Consider the following 26,468-nt stretch of genomic DNA (forward strand, 5'->3'; position numbering starts at 1 on the left):
AAGAGTTCCTGAATCCCATTGCTTAGTGAGGAGGACCAAGCAAGGAAAGGGATTCTGTTAGCTGCTACAACCAACATTCAGGGAAGGAAGAGGAGGGTGTAGGGAGCAGCACAGGGGTCATTCCTGACTGGGTTTCTGAAGGAAAAGGTGGAAGTGCAGCAGAGAGACCCCATTCTCACCCTTTCAGTTTCTGAGCCAGCTAATGCTCTCGCAGGAATGGTGGGGGCTGGCTAGTCCCACTCCTCACCACCTGCAGGGGGCAGCATCACAGCTCTGTGCTCTCTGCTCAGCCCTCTCACTCCTGTTCTGTAAGGAGTATAGAAAAAACAAACAAAAAACAGCATTTCACTTCCCTTTCTCCCTGGTTCTCACGTCACTAAAACAACAAGATATTTCCATCTGGCTCCACCAAAGGGACAAAACATGGCTGATGGCTAATGGCACAATCCAAATACCACATGAATGAAGTTATCTACAGATTACAGGTGAAGAATTCCTCTTCCATGAGAATTAGATTTCACATGTGTCTCATTTGTACTAAATTGGCTATAGATTGCAAAATGCTTTCTAGGTCCCATTGCTAATGGTAAACGGTTTCATTTCAGCAACTTTTGAAAACCAATGTAATGAAAAATTGCCAAAATTTCTATTTACATAAATAACATTGCATGTTTAGAATATATTACGTCTATGTCAGATAATTGTTTTGCTAATATGTAGATATGCCCAGACCAGCAACCATTTACCGTTGGCATTAAGACAGCCACGCTACCCTCCTCCAAATATCTGCTGCTCATGCTCCAGGACTGCCTGCCCCCTAGTTCTGTTGAGTTCCATGAGCTTCCATCAGGACCAGCAGGTACAGCCCAGTCTCCTTTTGCCTCCCAAATACAATACTAGTCTATGTCTATTTAATATTTGTCCTCAGTAATAGCTGATTGCTTCATACCATCCACTAAAAGCCAAATTTAGGAGTGCCTGGGTAGCTCAGTCATTAAGTGTCTGCCTTCGGCTCAGGTCATGATCCCAGGGTCCTGGGATCGAGCCCCACATCAGGCTCCCTGCTCCATGGGAAGCCTGCTTCTCCCTCTCCCACTCCCCCCTGCTTGTGTTCTCTCTCTGTCAAATAAATAAATAAAATCTTTTAAATTAATAAATAAAAGCCAGATTTACTTGACATGAAATCCCATCAGATAATGTGAGGGGCACATTATCCCATCTAATGGGAAAGTAAAGAGAGGGAAAATGAAAAGGAGTCACAATAATTTCTTGTATCCTATTCCTGAGAAGTTGTGGGAATATGAATATTCTTATATTGACTTATTCTTCCCCATGGAACTCTATTATAATTATGATAATATTGTCTCAGAAAAACAAATTTATTCAAATAAGAAACAAAAACCACACACACTTAAGAAATCAACCAATCCAGATGTCATTTGCCCCTGTGAGAAGTTAGTTTGCTGGAAGATAAATTCACTTGCTCTCACAAATTACTCCTATATTTTTTCTGTACTTTTGAGAACAGGAAGAAGGGACTTTTCTTAATTATTATTATTATTATTATTATTATTATTATTATTGTTATTATTATAAAAGTTTTTGATGTGCAAATAACAAAATGATCAGGTATATATTTCAGGTAGGAGAGTAAAATTTAAGCCATACTCCACTGAATATCTAAGATAGTTGCATGCTTGTTTAAAGCCTGCCTGTGCTGGGATGGGGGACAGATAGAAAGGGGGCCCCACTAGGTCCTGCTTCAATAAACTATGAGACGTTGGGTCAATGTCCTATCTCCACTCTAGGCCTTATGACCCTCAGATGTGTAATGAGAAGGTTCTGTTCAGTGTTGGCTGGTGTTCTCCCTTCTTCTAGCACTAACACCTAAGATCTATGACAGCTGAAGGCCACTGCCCCCACATGGGTATTTCCCATTTCATTGACAGATTCCTCCAACTGGCTGATTCCCAAATAGGCCTTGTAGTTTTACTATGACTAGTTTAAGCTGGTCGTGTTGAGGCTTCCTTATGCTACTGCTAAATGCCCTGTCAATCTTCTAGTCTTGGTTGTGGTTTGTGTGGTGCCTCCCTCACCTCTGTGCAATCCCTCTACTAGCTAAGATGAGAGGGAAATGAACACCTGCCTGCTATGGATAGAACCATTTGGAGCTTCATAGGGGGACCTCAAAGGTTTCTCAGCTTCTTGTAATGATGGGTCCCTTTGAGAAGGAGAAGTAGAAGCTGTGACCAGTCCCCTCAGAGAAATAAACGTGCTCTCAAAATTCTGCATAGAGTTGCAGGAGTGTGGCTGGCCTTCTGAGGCCCTCGCAGACGTGCCAGGTGAAGAGCTCATATGTCGAATCTGGGTGGCCCAATTTATCTCTGTGACAGCTCTCGTCCTCAGTTTTCATGTCTATAAAAAGAGAATTAGTCTAAAGCCTCTTTGAGCTATAAAAATGTGATGATTCCTAACCACAAAGTTAATTCCAGAAGATCTAAAGGAAGTTGCAAATGAGGCCCATGTGTTTCAGGAATTCCTACTCTGCCTTTTGGCCAATTTGTCCTTCATGAATATTTAATTAATTAAATTCCATTAACTAAATATAGATTAATTTTCTTCCAAACTTGCTGTTTATCTTGACTAGCTTTGAACAAGCAGTGGAGTACAGATTTGAACTCGTGACTTAATACAGACATTCTATGACAGTGACTGCATGATTCTAACAAATTAATCCATGTCTGGGCACCTGGGTGGCTCAGTTGGTTAAGCGACTGCCTTCAGCTCAGGTCATGATCCTGGAGTTCCGGGACTGAGTCCTGCATCGGGCTCCCTGCTCAGCGGGGAGTCTGCTTCTCCCTTTCCCACTCCCCCCTCTTGTGCTCTCTCTCTCTCTCTCTCATTCTCTCTCTCAAATAAATAAATAAAATCTTAAAAAGAAATTAATCCATGTCTGTCCATGTGACATAATGCATTACTGGGAATGTTATGACAGTAACTGAAAATATGTAATGTGAATGTGGCAGCATGATTAACATTAACAATGTTTGCATTTCTTTTATTGCTAGCCCTTGCATCCCTAACAGTCAAAATATTAAATCAGTAGAGAATTTCTTGTTTCATTTATCTTACAATCTAAGCTATTGTTATTTATGCTTTGCTTCATACCTTAGTTTAATTTATCTGGCTTTTTGTCTTAATTTTCCTTACTTTTATCCCCTTTCTGATTCTGTTTTTCTATAGCAGATGTCCTTACTGCTTCTCCTGCTCCTAACAGTCAGGAAGGTAAAGCCATTTGAACTGGGCATTTTAACTGCATGAATGTCGGCATTCTGTGTCCAATTTCTTAGGCCTTATTAGCATGATGAAGTCATGATACTTACATGAGTAAAAATGTAATAAAATGATTGATCTCATTTACTTCTTGGCAGCCTGCCTGGCCCTTATTTGGTATAAGGATATTTTGGTCTAAGCATTTATGGTCTGATGAGAGCATGAACCTTGAGTGAGAAATGAGAGCTTTCTTATTTTTCATTTTAAAAGAGCGTAACTGTGTTGTACCTCTAACACCTTTAAAGTCATTTTGAATAGAAATACCAAATCAAGAGCAAAGTGTAAGATTATCTGTCATGCTTTAGCTATTGTTAATGTTAATTTCTATCCCCAAGGTTTTCGCTTAATAAATTCATAAACAATTATGAAAACTTTACTTTCCAATTAAGTAGAATCGTGAAAACTGCATTGCAAATAACAGTATCTTTTTTCCCCAGGTTTTGACATTTCTAGAGGTAAAAGAAGCTAATAGCTTCATGTTAAAGTGAGAGTGATTAACTCCTGTATGCACCATCTAGAAGTGCTTCTACCACTAAGTCCTCCCCAGACTTGTGTGCTGAGGCTTCTGACACATGTGTGTCTAAAGTAAGGTTTGCAGGGTCCTAATGATCTATATGGACATGAGCCTTCTCATTTAGATTATGTCTGTAGGGTACCAAAACTACTGCTAAATGAGTCCATTCAATCCAAAATAAACACATCATTGACCAAACTTAAGAAATTTTAAAAATTATACTCCAAGCCATCATTTTGGTAAGATGTAGCCAGAGCCTCAATCTTAACAGATAAGCATGAGTGTCTGGATATCCTTGCAATGATATAGACATAGCTCTTAAGTGAAACATCGGGTTCTCGTTTGCTGAAGCCTGCCCACTTATTTTCAGACAACATTCTAGAAGACAGACCTGAAAATAAATCATGTAATGACAAGCTTCAGTTCGAGTATAATGAAGAAATTCCCAAGAGGATAAAGAAAGCCGATAACTCTGCTTGCAACAAAGGAAAGGTAATGGTTTCTATTAAGTTACACTTGGGCCATGGTACTCTTGTCAGTTGTGGGTAGAATTTCACTCCCTCCCTGTCCCTTTCCTTCACATTTCCCCCTCGCTTTCTCTTAGATGCCAAAGCCCACATGGTGATGCTATGGGACACCCACCTGCCATTTGTAGAAGGTTAGTCCCTGGTTCATCCAACCAATAGCTGCAGAAGGCATAGAGTGTGGCAGGCACTGAGGTGGCACGGAAGGTGGTTTAGTGATGGAGACAGATACAAATGCTGTAGCTGAGTACAAAGACCAGTGACTACACAGTGTTATCGGAGCATCAGGGAGGACGATGTTGGAAACGAAGATATGACCAAGCAGACAAAAACAGGGCATTTAGGCCAAGAGGACAGCCTGGTACATTCAAGGAATTTCTAGAATGTTTAAAGTGTTTGGAATGACGAAGCCGATAAACAGGGCTCAGACTGTTAAGTGTTCACAGAGGAATGACACGGAGAATAGAAATCTAAATGAGATACCCAGACCCTACCTTCAAGTGCCTCACACTGAGTAGACTCTGAGCAGATCTGCAGACATGGTTGTAGTGAGTGACATTGTTGGAGAGCCAGGTAATAAAGTACGTCAAAAATTGGAGCCATAGAAGATGAATACTCAGTCATCTCTCATTCAACAAGTATGCATTCACTGTTCCACATTTAAGACACTGGACTGTGCCCCAAGGCAAGATGAGGATGAGTTAGGCTCATCGCTGGCTCTCAGAAAATCCTGACTCTGGGAAAGGTGTTGGGACATGTATATGGATGGATACAGAGCAATGCGAAACACACTGTGACGTGAGAAAGGAACAGATAAAGACCTTTGGGGATTCAGAGGTGGGTGGGCGTACGCTTCCTGTGTAAACTGGGATCATTTTTCTCTTAATAGGTTTATGACATGGAACTGGGAGAAGAATTTTATCTTCCTCAGAATAAAAAGGAAAGCAGACAGATTGCACCAGAGCTTTCTGACCTTGTCATCTATTGCCAAGCAGTAAAATTTCCAGGTAAGGGTGGGCAATACCATCTGTAACATTTAAAGATAGCAAAAGGTAAAAATGTGCTGTTGATTTAATTGGACATTGCGAATGTTTTCAAAATAACTAAATTGTGTTACCAAAGTCATTGTTACACTACCTTCTAAATATTTATTATTATTATTATTATTATTACTACTAGCTGGTCATGAGGAAAAATGCCATAAAATGTTTATTTTCCAGATGTCATGTCTTTTCATAATAGTTAATAATAATGATAATAATAATATTTATAACATCTAATAGCTAAAATTTAGTAAGCCCTTCAGTACCAGGATTTGTGCTAAGTATCTTACATACACCATGTTACTGACATCCTAATAATTCTGTGAGGTAGGTGGGTTTATCCCCATTTTTAAAGAAGATGAAATCTGAAGGAGACACACTGGTCCAAGTTTTCCTGATGTATCATCTAAGAGTCTTTTGTTTGAAAGTGGTAGAAATTGACTTAAGCAAAAAGGAAGTTTATTGGCTCCTGTATTGAAACATGAAGGGATACACAGGTTTCAGGTACAGCTTGATCCAGGGCTTCTCTTTCCCCATTTCTCCTGCCTGCTCTGGGTTGGGCCTGTTTCCTCTGTGGTAGCAAGGCGGCTGCAGCAGGCTAGCACCACATGTTTCCAGACCAGCTTCCATCTTAGAGCCTCTTCCAGAGATTTCAGCAGCAGTTTCACTGTTTTCCATTGAGTCCTTTGCCCATCCCTGAACCAGTGCCTGTGACCCAGGGAATGCCGAGCTCTGACAGTCGAGGGCCCCCGTCTCTGAGCTGGGTAGTGAGGCTCCACCTGAACCACAGGGCCAAGGACGGGGTTTCAGTGGGAGAGTAGGTTTCCCCAGCTTGCTATTTCTAGAAGTTCATGATGATAAACCATTCCTCCCTCCAAAAATGTGCATTTCAGTTAATACAAGGTAAACTGTGATTCTGAAGCCTGTCTATTTCCAAAGCCCTGCTCTTAACCCTTGCACGACCGTGTCCCTCTTGTTAGGGTGTGATCTCAGTGTGCTCACCCAGTTGCGTGTCCCATAAATGGGGCAGCAGGGGCTGCAGAGCAAACAGGAGAGTCCATAAATATTTGGAAGTCAGAAAAATTCATCTCCTTAGACTCTGAAAAAGGATCCCCTTGTGCAAAATTTCTGAGGATGGGAAAGCAGCTGGAATCAGGAGATTCATCTGAATGTTGGGAAACGGGGTATACAAACTTGGCCCAGAGAAGGGAGTTGACGTTTCAGCCCTGCACGTGAATGCAGATCCTGGCCTCCAGAGGCCTCTCTTAAGCCCCACTTCTCACACTCTGCCCTGCAAACAGGACAAGGGTATTAGGCTATTAAAAAATTAGGTAATAGTGGTCTTTTCACACACATGGAAAAAATCACAGATAGAACTTCTTCAGTTTCAAGCTTTCGCCCCTAAACTGTTTTTAAACTTTTGGCAGCTACTGCTGCTTATCTGGTAGCAAATGCTGTTGAGGAAGATGTGAATTGATAAGTAGCCATCAGAGTTTTCAAAGAAATTTAAGAACTTAGCTATTTAGGTTTCGCTTCACAGATCGTGACTTTGTCAGGTTAAGTATGATATGATTATACTTGCCGCTGGGGAAATCGTTCTCATGGTGGGATAAAGTCCTCTTCCTGTCAAGGAGCCTCGTGGCCTGCATGTCCTTTACGACTGGAACAAGTGTGAGGACCACTGCATTCACAGATCAGTAATCACTCACATGCTCACATTCGAGTATCACTGCATCTCTTGTTCTTTATAAATTCAGCGGACACCACACCCAAACCATTCCACAGGCTTTGTCTTTTCTTCTCAAGCATGGATTAAAGAGCACAAATTCCCAAAGATATTTGAAGTCACTGTGAAAGAAAGTTTCTGTACCAAGAGAGAATTGTGGGAGAGCCAAAAGGTCACTGGGTCCAGCTTCTGACTTGAGGCACAGGCTAAGGGTTATTTGGCTTATGTTTAAAATTCCAAGAATGCTGTTTTTTAAAAGTGTTTATATAGCACATGTTCTTTGTAAGTATACTACATTTAATTTGGGGTGGTTGTTGGTTTTTTTAAGTGATTGAAGTTTCTTACATTTTTCTCTCCCCAAATTTATTTCCTCTCAAAATTAACAAAACCACGCTGCCAGAATCATTGTCCTAATAGCTTCTAAATATTTATTGTTATTATGCTTTGTCTCAATGCTCATGGGGAAAACACCATAAAATGTTTATTTTGCTACACTATCGACTTTAATTTTGCTACCTTATCAATTTCAATGCATCGCACCTTCACCATTCCGAGTCCCTTCCAAGGAGCCACATGCAAAAAAATCTTCAGAGAAGTGAGGCACCACGAAGATCATGTAGTATGACCTTCCCCAGAAGTAAATTAACTTCCCCAAGATCATGAACCTGCTTCAGCGGCAGAGCTCAACTCCTCAGTGGCCTTGACTGGGACAGTTACATAACTTCTCTGCACTTCCAAATTCCTTATCTGTAAAAAAAAAAAGGCATATTATGTCCTAACTTGCAGGGTAGTTGTAAAAATTAGCAATAAAGTATATAATGTGATTAGCAAGCTATCCAGAAAAGAATTGGGGCTCTCTGGGAGTGGTTGTTGTTGTTGTCATTGGTAAATGGGCCAACAGGGCAGAAGAAGGCTCTTTGTTGCTCTCTCAGTTACTTCTGTGGGCCTCCCTGGATTCCTTCCCTTTTCTTGATCACCCAGCCCTTGTTTTCTTGCATCCTCACCCCAAGGGAATGACCAGGCTCTTCACAAAAGGGCCCACATACCCTTTGACGCATGCCAGGATGTGTGCAAAAACCCCAGAGTGAACAGGCCCCTCACTCTAGGCCCTTGGGAGAAAACCTACTATTACATCATTATGCACAGAGCAAAATTCACACAAAATTTTAAGATAAAGCATGAGAACCTCCTAGTCCAAGTGTGTGCCGTCTTTGTGGTTACAGATACTTAAAAGGAAAAAAAAAATTTAGAAGCCCCACAGCTGCTATGAACTGAGCACTTTCTCTGAGCAAGACACTCTACTGAGCATGTATATATACATGATCTCATTCAACCCTAAGCACGACCCTTTTATAGATGAGGGAGTGATGCAGAGAGGTTAAATCATTTGTGTGAGGTCACACCACTAGGAATAGTGTGTAAACCCCAGTGTCTGTGCTCTTATTAAGCACCGCCTTATCCTGTCTTCTCTGCTGATGTTCTTGGAAGGTATATTTTCATCTCAAAGAGGACCTCCTGCATGCGCTTCGGCTGAAGGAGTGACTTTCTAGTGGTACGGTTGTACACAGTGGAAGGGTTTGGAGGCAACTCTGGCTTCATCAGTGCTTTTAAATGACTCTCCCTGCACCGGAGCCAGGTCTGCATTCATTTCCTCCTTCAGCAGAAGTCTGGGAAGTTACCGCTGCACACCAGGCTCTGTGCCAGGCGGGAAGGGTCAGGCAGTGGCTGGACTGGGAGTGAACTCGCAGGACAAGCCATGAACCATCAGGATCGTCATCACGTATTTCCCACCAAGCCCTCAGACTAACCCTGTGAGCGAGTTCCTATCATCACACCCATTTCGTGGATAAGGACACTGAGGAACAGAAAAGGTAGATGTTAAGCCAACCTCCTACTTGCAGGAACTGAACCCAGACAGTGTGACGCTGAAGCTCAGGCTTTGACCCATTCTTTTATCGCTCCGAGTTGAGTAATTAGGTTCTGATAATTAAATATTGACGGGGGCGCTTTCTTTTCCTGCAGTTTTTCAAAATCTTTCTGGTGCACAGTCAAGCGGGTGTGTGTGTGATTTTGCGATGATCTTGCGGTTCTTGTCACATTTGCCTCCAGAGAGAGAGAAGCTTTGCTATCATTGCCTGCAATGCTATTATTAACTGCGCTAAAAATGCTAGTAGGTCTTCTGGCCCGGGGCTGCAAGGGAGTAGTAGGACTTCAAAATAAACAGTAACAGGGATGGAAAATGTTGAGTTCCCTTGCTTGTAGTTTTTGGCTTATTTATTTTCATTTTATGGGAACAGGCCTGTCAACTCTAAATGCATCTGGCTCTAGCAGAGGAAAAGAAAGGAAAAGCAGGAAGTCCATTTTTGGCAACAATCCGGGCAGAATGAGCCCTGGGGAGACAGCATCGTTTAACAAAGCATCTGGAAAAAGTAAAGTCACCTTCTTCCAATATTTTGGCCCAGTTCTGCATGCTGGATGATTCCAATACTTGACCGTCTAAGCACTTCCCTTGAACTTTTAATTTCTTTTTTTATGTTCATGAATATTTATGTTATCTACGTGTGGTACCAATATCCTTAAAATTACAAATTTACACTTTTAACTTCCTAAAAAATAACATTTCACTGAAGACATTCTAACAGTGTTTGCCTCAAAAGTAAAAATTGGAGCCACCTTGGAACATTCTAGTGTTCTTGGAACTCTTCATCCTTATAACTCCAGAAGATATATCCATTTTATTTCTAATTACTTTTTATTATAAAAGTAATAAATTCTCATAGTTAAAAGCTCAAACATTTCAGAGTATTATTAAAATTCCTTTCCACTCTCTATGGCCCAGTTCTATTCCCCAGAGGTAACCACTGTTAAGTTTATTGTGTTTTGTTCAAGAAAAATAAGATTCTTTTTAAGATAATCCAAACGGAATATAACAACATAGTTGGATAACTTTTTTTTTCTTGAGGTTAAATTTGTATATAACATTATATTAGTTTCAGGTGTACAACATAGTAATTCGATCTTTGTATGCACTACAATAAATCTAGTTAGTTATCATCCATCACCATATACCTGACCTCCTTCACCCATTTCATCTATCCCACTCCCCTCCCCCTTTGATAACCATCGATCCATTCTCTGTATCCAGGAGATTTGTTTGGTTTTATGTGTTTGTTTTGTTTTTTATATTTCATATATGAGTGAAATCATATGGTATTTGTCTTTTTCTGACTTATTTCACTTAACATTATACCCTCAAAATCCATCCGTGTTGTTACAAATGGCAGGACCTCCTGCATTTTTATGGCTGAGTAGTATTCCACTGTGTGTATATATACCATGTCTTCCTTATCCATTCATCCTTCACTGGATACTTAGGTTGTTTCCATATCTTGGCTGTTGTGAATAATGTTGCAGTGAACATTGGGATGCATGTATCTTTTCGAATTGGTGTTTTTATTTTCTTTAGATAAATATCCAGAAGTGGTATAGCTGGATCATATGGTAGTTCTATCTTTAATTTTTTGAGGAAATTCCATACTGTTTTCCATAGTGGCTGCACCAGTTTGCATTCCCACCAACAGTGTTTGAAATTTCCCTTTTCTCCACATCCTCTCCCACACTTGTTATTTCTTGTCTTTTTGATAATAGCCATTCTAACAGGTGATATCTTGTTGTGGTTTTGGTTTGCATTTCCCTGGTGATTATTGATGTTCATCTTCTCGTGTGCCTGTTGGCCATTTGTATGTCTTCTTTGGAGAAATGTCTGCTTAAATCCTCTGCTCATTTTTTAATCAAATAGTTTTTTTGCTCCTGAGTTGTCTGAGTTCTTTATACACTCTGGATATTAACCCCTTATTGGATATATGATTTGCAAATATTTTCTCCCATTCAGTAGATTGCCTTTTCTTTTTATTGATGACTTCCTTTATTATGCAGAAGCATTTCAGTCGGCTGTAGTCCCACTTGTTTATTTCTCCTTTTGTTACCTTTAATTTTGGAGTCAGATCCAAAAATTCAGCACCAAGACTAATGTCGGGAAGCTTATTGCCTTTGTTTTCTTCTAAGAGTTGTGTGGTTTCAGGTCTTACATGCAAGTCTTTAAACAATTTCAAGTTAATTTTTTGTGTATGGTGTAAGATAATGGTCTGGTTTCATTCTTTTGCATGTGGATATCCCGCTTTCCCAACACCATTTATTGATGAGATGATCCTTTCCCTGTTGTGTGTCCTTGGCTCCATTGTCACAAATTAATTGACCATATATATGTGGGTTTATTTCTGGGCTCTCTATTCTGTTTCATTGATCTATGTGTCTGTTTTTATGCCAGTACCATATTGTTTTGATTACTATAACTTTTTAGTATAGTTTAAAATCAGGGAGACTTGTATAAATTTATACTTGCTATAACTTTCTTCATAGCTTTCTATACATATCTACCTTATTCTCATTAATGCCCCTGTGGTATTCCATTGTGTGGGTAGACTGTTATTTATTTAACTGCTTCCTCGCTGGTAGAACATTTAGGTTGCTTCCTGGGTGGTGGTGGTGGTAATGGTGGTGGTTTTGGAGTTTTTGCTTTTGGGGTTTTGTTTTGTTTTGGTATTTTAAAGAGAAAAAAACAATGCTAGAGTGAACACCCTTGGGCATGTGTGGTTGTGTATTTGTGTAAATTTATTCATAGAATAGATGAGATGTGGAGGCAGAGGACTTTCGGGCTTTTGATTTAAATTAGTGTTGTTACACTCATCTTAAAACACACTAGCCATCATTTTGTTTCAAGGTAGTGGACTAACTCACAAGGAACAGGCAAGATGTATTCTGATGTGTTACGTGTTATGATTGCCTACTGGGATGTTGTTCAGGTTTATCTTTCTAAAATATTTAAAGTTTTCTGCACTAATCTGAGGCTAATCTTTTGGGGGGTTTAGGTTCCTGTGAAGGAATGCGACAGGCCTGGGAGGAATCTTCTTCCCCCCTCAACCCAACCACATCCCTCAGCGCTATCATTAGAACTCCCAAATGTTACCATATCTCATCGCTGAATGAAAATGCCGCCAAACGTCTGTGTCGCAGGTATTCTCAGAAACTGATCCAGCACACCGCCTGTCAGCTGCTGAGGACTTACCCGGCTGCCACCCGCATCGACTCCTCCAACCCCAACCCCCTCATGTTCTGGCTCCATGGGATACAGCTTGTGGCGCTCAACTACCAGACAGATGGTAATGGGCCTGCTTCACCCAGAAGGGTGCCTCCCCACTGCTCTCCTCTGCATCTTATATTTCAGCAAATGTAGTGCAACAAACAAAGTTGTTAGAAGGGGGCCAGATTCCACACGGGGGCACACCATATGTGAGGGGTAAAGTACAGAGGACTGAATTTGATATGGAATTGTGCCCTGGATGTTTCGGTTAAGGCAATAGATAAGAACCATGAAGGGGCCCCTAATTGTCTCCTGTTCCCTGCCCCCTTTTTAAAGCATCTTTTAAACATACAACTGCGCTTGATAGGGCTGTGTCCAGTTTGTTTTTAAAGATCTTTGGGGTAGAGATTTCCTAATACCCCTTAGTAAGTTCTCTTGCTAAGCTCTTGTTCTTGCCGTCAAAAAGTAGTGTTGCTCCAAACACTTGGCACACTAAAAACATTTTAGCTTCTTGTCTTCCCTTTGAGATTGAGATAGAGAATGGTTGTTGCTCTGGAAGGGGCTAACACACACACAAAAAACAAGTACATGACCTACATGAACAGAGAGAGTAATGCGTGTGTTTCTCCACTGTGGATGAGACTCTCCTAACAGGGGAACTGAGGAGACCTAAAACTCCAGGTAAGAGCTATGGTTTATGGCAGGCTCACCGTGCACCAGGCACTGTGCTGAATTCTTGACCCCTCTCCCTATTATCTCATTTAATCTACGAGGTAGATACCTTTATGATCCCCATTTCTCAGATGAGCAAACCAAGGCACAGAGTGGTTAATTTGCTGCACGTTATAGAACGACTTATAATAATAGTTTCAAGGACCCTGTGAGTTTAGAGGATAAAGCGTTTTGTTTCCACTTGATTATGGGAGTGGGGGGGGGGAAGGAGGGAGTTACAGAACATGAAGAAAGAATAAAAGAGAAGTGTTTCCTAGAAGCTCATTCAAAAACCAGAGTCTTTCCTTTGAACAGTGGAGCGGCCTCCCCATGCCTCTCATGTGAACTGAATCAGATCCTCGCTAACCATGCTGACCCATCAGCACAGCCCTGTCTCCAGCCAAGGTCAAACCACAGTATTAGTCCTGGGAGCACCTAGCAGCCTGGCACTGGCGCGAACACGGTCCGTTCGTGGCTGACCTCGCAGACGTATGGTCACAGATATCAGTCCTATTTTTTGCCCTTTAATATTTGTTTCTTTCAATTGATATTAAATAAGTCAACGCAAGTGAAGTACCATACTTAACATAGTGCTTGGCACATAGAAAGCATTCCACAAATATTAACTATCGCAGTGTTTTTTGATAAGTTATGAAAACAGTATGATTTGGACTCACAAGTGGAAATAGTAATGAAATATTTTCAAAGTTGTAAAAATTTCTTTTCAATCTGTCCCAAGTGGCTTGTGGGTTCACATCTCTGGCCCCGTACTTAGCCCTGTGTCCACTGGTCCCCTTGGTTATTATGATACTGAAATATTTTAAGTAAACTGAAATAACTAGAAAAAATCTTTTTCTCAAGGAAATGGAAATGCATTTGGGTTTGGATGTGTCCTTTCTCCTGAAGTGCCAAGGCTGCTGCAGACATGCCGGCTCCACAATGGCAGAGGGAGCCCCAGCTGAAGGGGACACGGAACGGCCCCTCCGTGAGCCACGCTGCAGTCTGAAACACGCGCTGAGGCTGGCGTGGCCTCCACTCACCCGGGAAGGTTTCTCCTCTGTCCCAAGTCAAGCCAGAGAGCGTGTTGGAGCTTCCCCACTCAGAGGAGGCAGATGGCAGTGTTGTGCAGTTCATCCTCAAGTTTCTCTGCAAAACCTTCCAACTCCCAGGAGGGAATACTGCCATATATCCTCTCTTGATTCCAATATGGCAAGCAATGATAAACTTCTCCCCACACTGGACAGAGCACAAGCTACGTGCAGTCTCAGTGTGTTCATCTGTAAAAATAGTCTTCATTTCTCCAAACTGGGGGTAGAGCCAGAGCAAGACCTTGCACACAGTAGGTGCTCAATAAATGCATGCTGCACTGAGCTGAAACAGATTGTCTCTATCAGCCCCACTGCAGTCTGAACCTGTGGTTCGTGAGTTTTGGTCCAGATCTCTTCTAGGTACTTCTCTGTGAATGCAAGTCCAAATTAAGAGTCAACATTGGAATAATTATTTTTTAATTTTTGAAAAGAATTTCTAGGTTAGGGAGTGCTTGATTTTCCATGAAATGTCCCAACCAAATAACCGAACCCCCCTCCCAGTGTCCCTCTAGTCTCCAGATATGTTCTATGGATCATCTACCTTACCACATCCTGAATTTCACGGAACGCTGATGCCCCAAAGGGGTGTCCACAGACTTAGGCTGATCTCTTCCCAGGATCTCTAATGGCTCCATCAACTCCTGGAAGGTCTGCAGTTATCTAGAACCAGGAGTATCCCACGTCTCCTCAGTAAAACCAGCTCTTGAGTTGGGAAACTCACCTGAGCCTGGCATGCAGACAGACCCTGGCTGTTGCTGGTAACAGTCCTGCAAAGCTCTTTCCATCTGGGGCAGAACAATTTTTGCCTCATGTCTTAGGACCTACAAGTATATATAGACCTTCAGCCCTAATCTGAAGACAAGCTTCTGTTAATATTTATTATGCTTTCTTGAATGATGGTCACACTCTTTATGATGACTTTCCCAGCCCCAAAATATAGGGATAAATATTATGAGAATGGTGTCTACTTAATATGGAGTTTTTAAAAGAATGGAAGACTTTAAAGGTGATGCTATGCTTGATACGCCATCACATGCATTGACTGAGAGGGATGATGGTGTTACACAGATTCCTACGTGCTCTGTCCAATTGGTTAGAACCAGGATTTTAAAACTATAGCCCTAGATGAAGTTCTGGGACCAGCCGTAGGACCATAGGACGACTGGACTCGAGGTCCCACTTTTGTTCCAACTGAGCAGCTCCACGTGGATGTGTTTTACATGGTGGATCACCAAATGAAATTTTAGTTAAGAAAAAGTGCTTTCAGATTTTGGAAAGCTACAATGATGACACATTGCTAATGCATTCAGACTTCAAACCCAAATGGGTGTTGACATCATAGTCCTATTTAATGGCTACTGTTTATCGAGCACCTTCTATGTGCCACATGCCAGGGTAGGGGCTTTCACACATCATCTCATTTGTCTTTATGATACCCCTGTGAGAGCTTCAGCAGTTCAGACTCGGTAGTTAATATACATTACTTGGTTCGGTAGTTAGGCTGGGTCAGGCTGTCTGGGTGTGAACGCCAACATCCACCACTCATTAGCCACGGGCCTTGAGTTTGAACGTCCATCACTCACTAGCCACGTGCCTTGAGTTTGTTCATTTCTTGTGCCTTGATTTCTTTATCTATAAAAATGAAAGTATTAACAGGACGTACCCCATGGGTTAGGGAGGCACTGATGCACACACTGCTGAGCACTGGGGGCTGGTGCCCGGGAAGGGCGCAGTGAGTGCGAGTTGCTAAAATTTCATTAGGAACGTTTCTCCATTTCATGTTTACCAGTGGCGTGGGCTAGTTTGCTTCCCTCCGTAGCCTCGATGAATCAGTCACATGGGGACCAGATGGGCCTGAGAGGTGGGGTCTAGTGTGCTAATTTTGTAGATAAGGAGGCCGAGGCCCCTGGAGCTCTCACGTGTCTAAGACATCTCCCCCCCCCCCCCCCGCAAATTCCGGCACATGGCCCCAGCCAACTCCACGTACATGGAGAAATGTGACACACAAGACGAGTGAAGGCCAACTTCTCCTTGCTCCACGGTGCTGACCACACTCTTCCTTGATGTTGGTCCATGTAGCAAAGTTCACTCTGCCCATGGGAGGAATCTGTCTAAGGGAAGATTTGTCAGATGTTTCTCGTAAACTATTTGCTCATTTGGGCCACTTTTATACAGACTTGCGCCATTGGATGAGCATTTGAGTGTGGAAGAGTCCAAAAATAGTGCAGGGGTCCAATCATTCATCAGAGAATGGTGCCAAATAAAATTTGGCCCCCAAATACTGGAAGCTGTTGTGAGAGTTCCAGGCATTGAGGATTGAGGGGATTGTGGACATGATGTGAATCACATGTGATGATTTTGTTTTCATATGGAATTACAATTATTTAACAAAGAGGTAGAAGTATTATGATTTATGGGTTGAAATTGAGATTTCAAAGACAAGGTGTGTTTTTCTGGCTCTTCTCCTAGCCTTTTTTTTTTTTTCATTTAAAACAAATGTTTCTTTTTTTTTTTTTAACATATAATGTATTATTTGTTTCAGAGGTACAGGTCTGTGATTCATCAGTCTTACACAATTCACAGCGCTCACCATAGCACATACCCTCTTGTATTCCTAAGATTTCATCTTCTATTTGAAAAAGCCACAATTGCTCATACAACTGTCTGCAATGGTTGGTGCATGGGGATACGAAAATGCCATTACCCTTTCTAAAATTCAGTATAAAATGAGGTATTTCCAGGATTTTTCTAGATGGATATTGTGAATTTTTATTTGCAAGAGTTTTTAAGTGGCAGAACGTGGGATGGAGCGTGAGCTCCGCGAAGGCGGATTCCTCGTCTTGTCACCAGCTGTGTCTCAGGTGCGGTAGGCACTCAGCCTATGCCGTGAATGCACGGTCATCTCTTCTTCATGCTTCAGCTTAGGGGAAAATGGATCCAAGGTTCTTTTGAGCTTAAAAGTAAATGTGTAAGATGACACGTGAGCCACCAAGTAACAAGCAATATTGACTTTATTTTGCAGATCTCCCCTTACATTTAAATGCTGCCATGTTTGAGGCCAACGGTGGCTGTGGTTATGTTCTGAAACCCCCAGTTCTGTGGGACAAGAACTGTCCCATGTATCAGAAGTTTTCGCCCTTGGAGAGAGACCTGGACAACATGGAGCCTGCCGTCTATTCCTTAACTGTAAGCATGGCCTCTGTTTTCAGATTATAGTAGGATCTGTAAGCCTTCCTGAATATGAACTGGTCTTGAATTCAAGGTATTACAAAGGTCTCATGTCACAGTCTTGTTCATGCAGATTTAGTTCCCAAAGGCATGTCTTTACCTCTCAGAAAGCAGTGGCTATGGTTTAGGTACGCTGTCACCAGGCCCTGTATCTGCCAGAGCCCAGTCGGTGGATTTATGAGGTCCCTGCTTCAGCTGTGTATTGATGATGGTAATTCTGTCCTCCAGCCCCCGAGCATTATAACTGTGAGTGGATCCCATAAACGTTGAGCTCCTGGTTAGAGCAGATCATCTTAAACTCTGACAAGTTCTTAAAAGATCAGACAGGCCTCAATATACAAATCAATTAAATATCTTTTCTCTTTGCAGCTTAACCTATCATTCCCGGGCCTCTACTTATTCCTTTTATTACCTAATTAACTCATCATCAGAACTTCACAGGCTGCCTCTAACAGCTGAGCCCCAGTAGCTCATCACCCAGATTTATTCCCTGTTCTTTCACTCCCACTTAGTTGATAGAGGGTAAAAAACCACTGGATGGTGATAGAAAAGGCAGAGAGGGACGAAGTTACCTCTTCTCTCCAAGTTCACATCTTGTTTGTCTGGCTGCAAAGGAAGACTGCCGGACAGCCTGGGCTCACAACACCTGAGAGCCGGGGGGATCCCACTCACATGTGTCCCCCCCCCACAAACTGCTTTCTTCTGGCCCCAAGACAAGGGCAGCCGCCCCTTTCTGTCTGACCATTTCAGCTGGACTCACGTAGAGTTCCATCTACTTACAGAAGGCTGTGGATTGATTTTTAACAACATTCCCTGAGACTTGCGCCAAAACCCACTCTTCAAGAAAAAGATTTGGGGTATATCAAATATATCCACCGAAAACCTTTTGAACAGAATGTTAGGAACCAATGCTCGGTTACATTGCCTACAGTCCCCTCTTCTCTTACCTTCTTGAGAAACTTAATCATCTTGATTGCTTGGTTTTTGAAAGGAGTTGAACATTTTCACAGTTGAAGGGTTACAATCAGGTGAATGCTGTTGACAAAATAGGCTTTCACATGATTCCAGTCGTGTGATGACCTGATTACAATCACTTCTCTTTTTTTTTTTAGCAACTTTATTAACCATTTACCGCGTTCATTCCAGAGTGTTCTCTGTCCCTCTTGGTGGAGGGAAGCAGTGAGGTACCGAGATTGCTCTGTTTCTTTTGCATCTTCGGTGATTTAGATCCTTTTCTCCCCCTCAGATTGTCTCTGGTCAAAACGTGTGTCCGAGCAGCGGCACGGGGAGCCCGTGTATCGAAGTCGACGTGCTGGGCATGCCCCTAGACAGCTGCCACTTCCGCACAAAGCCCATCCACCGGAACACTCTGAACCCCATGTGGAATGAACAGTTTCTCTTCCGGGTTCACTTTGAAGACCTCATATTTCTTCGTTTTGCAGTTGTGGAAAACAACAGCTCAGCCGTAACCGCTCAGAGAATCATCCCACTCAAGGCTTTAAAACGAGGTAGAATAAAATTGTCAAAATGCTAATCATTATTGTAGCTAAGTGATGGATTCCCCGGAGTTCATGATGCTCTTCCTTCGACTTGTGTGGGTTTAAAATTTCCATAGCACGAAGTTAAAATAAGAGGCACAAAGAAATAATACAGATTTGAACATTGTTGACGAACATCTCAAAAGAGAATTTTCTTTTACATTATCCTAAAATCGGAGGTGTTGACAACATCCCCTAAGAGTGCGGCCTCTGCTTCTGCTTGTGTGGGGAGGCATGTTTGTGCTCCCGCACGCACCTTCCCAGGAGCACCCACCGCACCCTGGCGGGTTTAGAGCACGGACTGACGTTAGGAGAGGAGCCCCAGGGGCACCTGGTAGCTCAGTCGGTAGAGCAGGGGACTCTTGTTCTGGGGGTCCTGAGTTCAAGCCCTATGTTGGGTCTAGAGCTTACTTTAAAAAAATTTAAAAATTAAAAAAAAAAAAAAGGCTGAGAGGAGGCGGGCTGAGGCGTGCTCGTGGCATCGGCAGGCCGTGGTGGGAGTAGGCCCCAGCCACGCCCAGGGTTGGGAGCTGGACTGGGTGTGGGGGGCAGAGCAGGGGCAGATGGAGAATGCTGAGCCAAGGCCGGAGCTGTTGGCCTGAGGTGGTTCAGCCTAGCTGCGCTCTCCTGCAGCTTCTGCTTGCGGCCCCCGTTGGCCTAGCTGTGTCTGCTCCTCAAACTTTGATGTGTATCAGAGTCTCCTGGGACTCTTGGTAATAAAATGCGGATTCTGACTCAGTAGGTCTGGGGTGGGGCGTGAGATTCTGCATTGCTAACAAGCTCCCAGGGATGCCGAACTGCAGGTCTGCTCTGAGTACCAAGGTTCTAGTACTTCTTCCCACAACCACAAACTGCCACAAGCATGTGATGGGCTTCTACAGTTTGTTCTTTCCCTGTTTTTCTTCCCCACCATGCAGGCAGCCCATGGTCACTGCCTTAGTCAGCTCAGGCCGCTATAACAGAACACCACAGACTGGGAGCTTAGACAGCAGACATGTCTTTTCTCACAGTTCTGCAGATCAGCGTGTTGGCAGGATTGGTTTCTCCCAAGGCCTCTCTCCCTGGCTTGCAGACAACCACCTTCTCGCTGTGTCCTCACATGGTTGTCCCTCCGTCTGTGTGCATGGCTCCAGGTGTCTCTCTCGGTCTTTGTGCTAATCTCTTCTTATAAGGACACCAATTATACTGGTTTAGGGCTCACCCTAATGACCCATTTTAACTTCCTTAAAGGCCCTAACCCTCTTTAAAAGCCCTACCTCCAGATATAGTCACATTCTGAGATCCTAGGAGTTAGAGCTTCAGCATAAGAATTTGGGGAGGACACAATTCAGTTCATAAGAGTTATTACAGAAATATGAGAAAGTACAGAGAAGCAAAAACAATTCTTTTTAACCATCCATTTCCCATCCAAAACCATCACTTTTGGTGTATTTCTTTTGCAGGCTTTGTTTTTCTGCCCATGTATTTACATACTATACGTAATATGCATACATATACATATTACATAATGTATATTTTTAACAAATAGGCTTCCTACTAATCTTAGTCCTTTGCACCTTACTGGTTTTCACTTCCTGATGTACGTAGGGAGCAACTTCTCATGTTGATAGCCATGCGTCTTCATCACCACTTTTACTGGCTGCTTGTTATTCCATTTTATACAGACATTCACACCATAACTTACTTAGCCAACCCCCATTGTTGGAATATTATCACTAAAACTGTTCTAAGAGGGAATATTTGTAAAACAGTGACTGTAGATGACCTGATACAGAGATGGTCAGGTTTTCCTAGTATATTTTGTTTGAGTTTAGGATTTCCAGTTTGAGTCTATGTTAGAAACAGTACCTAGACAAGTTGGTTGCCACTGGGTGATCCAGAACTGTCCCCAGGGGCAGCAGTCTGCCAATGGAAAGGCATCTCCTGGCTGCCACTCCCCACCAGTCGCACGGCCTGATTTCCGCTGGCTGTGGACTGCCCCCCTGGGGTGTCTTCTGTGCGGAGCTCTGGGGTGCATGGCTAACAGGGTTCTCCCAATTCTGCATTATTCCAGGATATCGGCATCTTCAGCTACGAAACCTCCACAATGAAGTCTTGGAAATCTCTAGTTTATTCATAAACAGCAGAAGGATGGAAGAAAATTCCTCCAGCAGTGCCGTGCCGGCCTCTTTGGTAATGAAGTTCTGTTTCACTGAGCACGTTTGCAAGCATTGCTATGCTGGGGGTAGGCTTTCCAGTGGCACAGGAACCTGGCCCATGAGAGTTATTAATTAGGTAGCAGTGGAAGTGATAGTCACAATAACGTCTGGCCCTTGACACTTTCTAAGCACTTTACATCTGTCCTGACTCAGTTAATCCTCTCAATAACTTCATGAAATCGCTATTGATCTCCACTCCATAGAAGAGGAAGGTCAGAGCTAAGTTAAGTATACCTGAGGTCACACAGCGATAAATCCAAGTTATTCTAGTGACAAAGCCCATGTTCTTCATGAGTACATGATAGTGCCTGCCGGGGGGGTGAACCCAAAATAACGACGTGGGGAAAGGACTAAGCAAGGCAAGCGTGGGGAGATGCAGAATCGGCCCTCTTGGAAATGAGACAGGAACACCACAGAGAGGGCCACCATTGCAGAGTCTCTGTTTTAACAAGCTCCCCATGTAAGTTCCATGCCCACTGAAGTTCAAGAACCACGGGACCAGCACTCACCCCAGTAATGCAGAGTTGTTTACTTAAGTAGCACTGCTTTAATTAACCAGTTGATTCCATTATCTTGCCCTTTAAAGCTGAATTTTAAAGGGTGCCCACTGATTACCTCTTTACATGCTTAATCGTCTGATACAACGGTGGTTGCATCAATCTTATCCTTCAGCATAGTGCTAACAACCCGTGGAAAGGCGCCCTGTATGCTCTCAAATGGCGCTGGTCGGCCACTGCCATGGCCGCCTGTAAATCCCCCAGCTTTCTTCTCTGCTTCTCTTCCCCTCACCTCGTCAGTGTCTTCTCTCTCTGTCCTGTCCTCATTTCCTTAGGTTCTCCTCCCTTTCCCTTTAGTGTGTGGCCAGGGTCAAGAACAGCACCTTGGCCAAGGTGGAGGGAGGCACTGCCCGTACGTGTGCAGAGGACTGGGTAGCAGGGGCAGGGCTGCCTGGTACCTAAGGGCAAGAATCAGATGCTTTCACAAGGTGAGGCAGGCTTAGTGCGGGATTCAGGGTCGGTTGCCCTCGATACCTATTAGCAATGGAGATGCCACACACGCCATGAATGAACCATTGTTCCTCACAGCACTTCTGACACCAAATACGTGGTGTCTTTTCCGATGCTACTTCAGCTCTGACACCAGCTGGGTGTCCTGCTTTTCGATCTAGTTCTGACACCATCTACCTGGACTTAGCGTCAGATCCCAAAGTTAAGGGCTCAGTCCCATAGGATGGTCCCCACTTCAGGCGCCAGTGGCAAGTGGCTGTCACTGGTACTGCTGACTGACCACCTATAAATTCGAGAGTTTTCTACAACCTCCTCCTCAGGTTCAGGAATTTTCTAGAATCATTCACAGAACTCAGAAACATGCTTTACTATTACCAGTTTTTATGAAGGATACAACTCAGGAGCAGCCAAATGGAAGAGATACATGGGACGAGGTCTAGGGAGAGGGGGTGCAGAGCCTCCTGGCATCCCGATGTGTTCACCAACCCAGAAGCTCTCAGAACCCCATCTTTTAGAGGTTTTTATGGAGGCTTTGTCCTCGTTCTGGGGACAGAAATAACAATAAAATAAAATAATTCCAAGGCCAGGCATAATGTCTGATTCAGCTCTCCATCAGTGAATTTTGTATTTTGAATGAATATATCTTAATATACAAAGTGCTCAAAAAGTTATGAGTTACACACACCCCCAGCTTTTCCTAAAACAGAAATGCTTTTCATATTATAATTATTTGTGTGCCTGGGCAGTAAGCTCTCCAAGGCCATAATATTCTATTTATCATCTTACCAACCAAAATTCTAACCCAGGAGCCTAAAGAGAGATGGAACTCAATAGACACTGTTGGAGGTCAGTTCATCATAAGTAATATACATTTCAGATAATATCAGTCTCCTAGTTAGGATGGAAAGAGTCACTATTATTTAAAATAAATTATTATTTTGGTGGTATGCTGCTAATATCCTCACTAGACTATTAAGGAAGATGCCCATGGCCTCTTCAACCACAAACAGATGCATCAGGTTATAGAAGAATGGTCTTCTTTTGCATTTATGTGTCCCCCTACAGACTTCTAAGAACTAGCACTTCTCTATCGAATATAGCCTAGAAATAACTTGAGAATGAGAATGAATGAGACACCATGTGATCTTCCTTGACAGATGTTTAATACAGAAGAAAGAAAATGTTTGCAGACTCACAGAGTCACAGTGCATGGGGTCCCGGGTCCAGAGCCCTTTACTGTTTTCTCCATAAATGGAGGCACCAAGGCAAAGCAGCTTCTCCAACAAGTAAGTCCACCATGCCCATGGTTGGGAGAATCCAACATCTATATATATGAGTGTGTGTGTGTGTGTGTGTGTGTGTGTGTAAATGCATGTGTAAACACAAAAGCATACATAAGACACAAAGTCCACAATGATGATCTGCCTTTTGGTTATTCATGTAATTCAACACTGAGATCCACCCTAAGAATGATCTGGGAGAACTTGGTACCACTAGACAAGCTAACCTGTAGAAAAGAATTTTTAACAATTCTTCAAACACATAAAAACTTGGCGCTCAGGAAGGATAAAAACCAGAATGAGTAGCTCTCCAAGCATGTGTACTCTTTCCCTCTAAGCCTAGACCCAGGCCCCATCTCCCTTTTTAATGCAGAGCTTACTAATCAATCAGAATTTGCACACAAGCTGAATGAAGTTTGTTTGCCATCCTAGGAATTGGATCAAAGTTTTAGAGCATCAGGGCGCCTGGGTGGCTCAGTTGGTCAAGTAACTGCCTTCAGCTCAGGTCATGATCCTGGAGTCCCGGGATCGAGTCCCGCATCGGGCTCCCTGCTCAGCGGGGAGTCTGCTTCTCCCTCTGACCCTATCCCCTCTTGTGCTCTCTCTCTCTCTCTCTCTCAAATAAATAAAATAAAATCTTTAAAAAAAAGTTTTAGAGCATCAGGATGGAGCACATGGCCAAGAAGACATCTTCAGCCCCTCCAGCCTTAGGCCTTTATTTGCATGTTGAGCATGTTGAGCAGCCCCCTTGTCGGTCTTCCCCTGGCACTTGATCTCAACCCTTGAGGTACCACCCCTCTTGTAGTACAAAGAGGCCAGCAGGGCCTGACACAAGGACGAAGGCCTGTTGCCCCAAACCCTGCAGCAGCCCTGGCCTGAGTCCCCTCATGTGGTCCTGCTTCTGCTCGGGATCCACCAGAGATCTCTGTTGCATTCTGTAGGCCACCGCCCCATGGGAGGACATGTCAGAGTGAGGAAGCCGGGAACAAAACAGCATCTGGAGGGAGGCAGCTCCTCAAAAGGACGGGCAAACCCATGTGTAATGTCTTTTCTCTTCACACTGGAAGCTCCACCCCTGCTTGGCACAGTGACCTAACATCCTCACAGACTATTTTATCCCTAACCCAATTCAGAATCCCTCCTCTTCCTTGGGGATAGACCAAGGGAGCAGTGACCAAGAGGAGTGACCCTTAGGCTCTCTCTGAAGGGATCATAGAATGTATGGGGTGAGGTTAGAGATTAAAAACCAATGAAACAACCATACAGAGTAAGAGTAATAAATAGTTCTGGTTTTTGAGAGGAAGTCTCTATGGACAGGCAACATTTTGCCCAACATTTTATAATTGACTTAAAATCAGAGGAAACAGCTTAAGTGCCGGATTTCATAGACTATCAAACAGAAGCTACTACCAAGAATTGGGGGGTGGGGGGTGGTATTTGTTTTTTGGGTTTGTTTTTGTTTTTTAAAGCAATCAGGCCATGAACTTCAGTGTCCACTATCACAAAGTATTGTTGGGGATTTGGAGACTCTATAATGAAGATGTTAAGTACGGCAGTATTTCCATAGACCACCCACAAAAAGCAGCCCATTACTTTGTTGTCACCCCATGTGAATAATGCCATGGATATAAAGCTGGACTGAGGAGGGAGTGATGCCAGCCCTCTCAGGGTGGTGACAATACCCACTGACCCACTCCTAGAAGCTTCACATCCTGAATTACCTGTTGCAGTAGCTGTCTTGCCCCCACAGGAGCCAAAGCCCAGCATTGATTATAGACGAAGGACTGGGGTGAAGGGAACAGCGTCTTCCTGAGAATCTTCTGCCTGCACCATCCTCGGCTCACTCTGCTTTTCCTCCAAGCGAGACAAACAGTGCCAAGTGTTGACTCTGGTAGTTGCATCATTGCAGGGGCAAGGAGAAGGGTGTTTGCCTAATCCAAGCCAGATGGTGGCAGCTTTCTCTGTCCCCACTTGGAGTTGAGCCTTTTGACAGTAACCTGTATGAGTGTGAAGCAATGTGTCAGCCAGAGGAGCCGTAGCGAAGGCTAGTGTTTACTGAGTTCTCATAACATGCCAGGTCATGCTTCATAACCGGTGCCTCTGTCATAAAACAAGGCTGTTACTCTTACTATTCCCATTTTATGGATGGGGAAACTGAGCCTCCAAGGGGTTAAATATCTTGCCCAACCCCTCACAGCCAATAAGTATTAAAGGCAGACCTCAGACCCAGGTCTGTCTGGCTCCAGAGCCTCGTCTCGGCCGCTCTGTTTGACCGCCCAGGGTCTGTCGCCAACAAAGAAAACAAGCTTGTAGGCACAGTGTCAAGAGTTAATTGAAAGGAGAATTCCCAGGAACTTAGATCAGATGAGATTAGAAGACAAGCATTTCCAACCTGAGAAAAAGGGATGATGGTAAAAGCTGTGCTAGGGTCTTTGCCACTGGTCCTGAGTGACAAGATCACAGAGAGCTAAATGCATAGATTGAGAAGCCTCAAGTTGGTAATTCAGTAGAAGCTCTCATTCCAGCTGTGGGAAAAATAGTTATGCTGTCTGGGGATTATGAATAAATTGTGTCATTGCCCAGAATGAACATAAACAATCCTTCTTGGACATAAGAGAGTTCTTAGGTCTTCCAGGAAGAATTATGCAACGCTGCAGAGTAGGTCTCACTTATAAATGACACATCGAATCTATGTAAACACCATAAAAATAGGCTTATTTCATGTGTGTGTGTGTGTGTGTGTGTGTGTGTATTTATTCAAGTATAGTTAACATACAGTGTTACATTGATTTCAGGTGTACAATAATGTAATGATTCAGCAATTCTATACATTACTCAGTGCTCACCATGATAAGTGTACCATTAATCCCCCCACCCACTTCCCCTCTGGTAACCATCAATTTGTTCTCTGTAAAAAAAAGTTTATTTTAGGGGCGCCTGGGTGGCTCAGTCATTAAGCATCTGCCTTCGGCTCAGGTCATGGTCCCAGGGTCCTGGGATCAAGCCCCGCATCAGGGTCCCTGCTCAGCGGGGAGTCTGCTTCTCCCTCTCCCACTCCCTCTGCTTGTGTTCCCTCTCTCGCTCTGTCTCTATCAAATAAATAAAATCTTTAAAAAAATAGTTTATTTTGGTTTTGGG

General features: G+C 43.2%; 1 protein-coding gene across 1 annotated transcript in view; it reads left to right on the forward strand.

Moving 5' to 3' along the window:
* PLCE1 (phospholipase C epsilon 1) overlaps nt 1–26,468 on the forward strand; it is a 313,510-nt gene that overhangs the window by 272,213 nt on the left and 14,829 nt on the right. Inside the window, exons 21-28 of the mRNA XM_032432419.1 lie at nt 4,218–4,339; nt 5,261–5,378; nt 9,438–9,569; nt 12,069–12,359; nt 17,102–17,265; nt 18,554–18,815; nt 20,899–21,017; nt 23,208–23,336. Coding sequence (XP_032288310.1) covers nt 4,218–4,339; nt 5,261–5,378; nt 9,438–9,569; nt 12,069–12,359; nt 17,102–17,265; nt 18,554–18,815; nt 20,899–21,017; nt 23,208–23,336 — 1,337 coding nt within the window. The remainder of the gene's footprint in view (nt 1–4,217; nt 4,340–5,260; nt 5,379–9,437; nt 9,570–12,068; nt 12,360–17,101; nt 17,266–18,553; nt 18,816–20,898; nt 21,018–23,207; nt 23,337–26,468) is intronic.

Source organism: Phoca vitulina, unplaced genomic scaffold (assembly GCF_004348235.1).
Source record: "Phoca vitulina isolate PV1807 unplaced genomic scaffold, GSC_HSeal_1.0 scaffold48, whole genome shotgun sequence".
Lineage (NCBI taxonomy): Eukaryota > Metazoa > Chordata > Mammalia > Carnivora > Phocidae > Phoca > Phoca vitulina.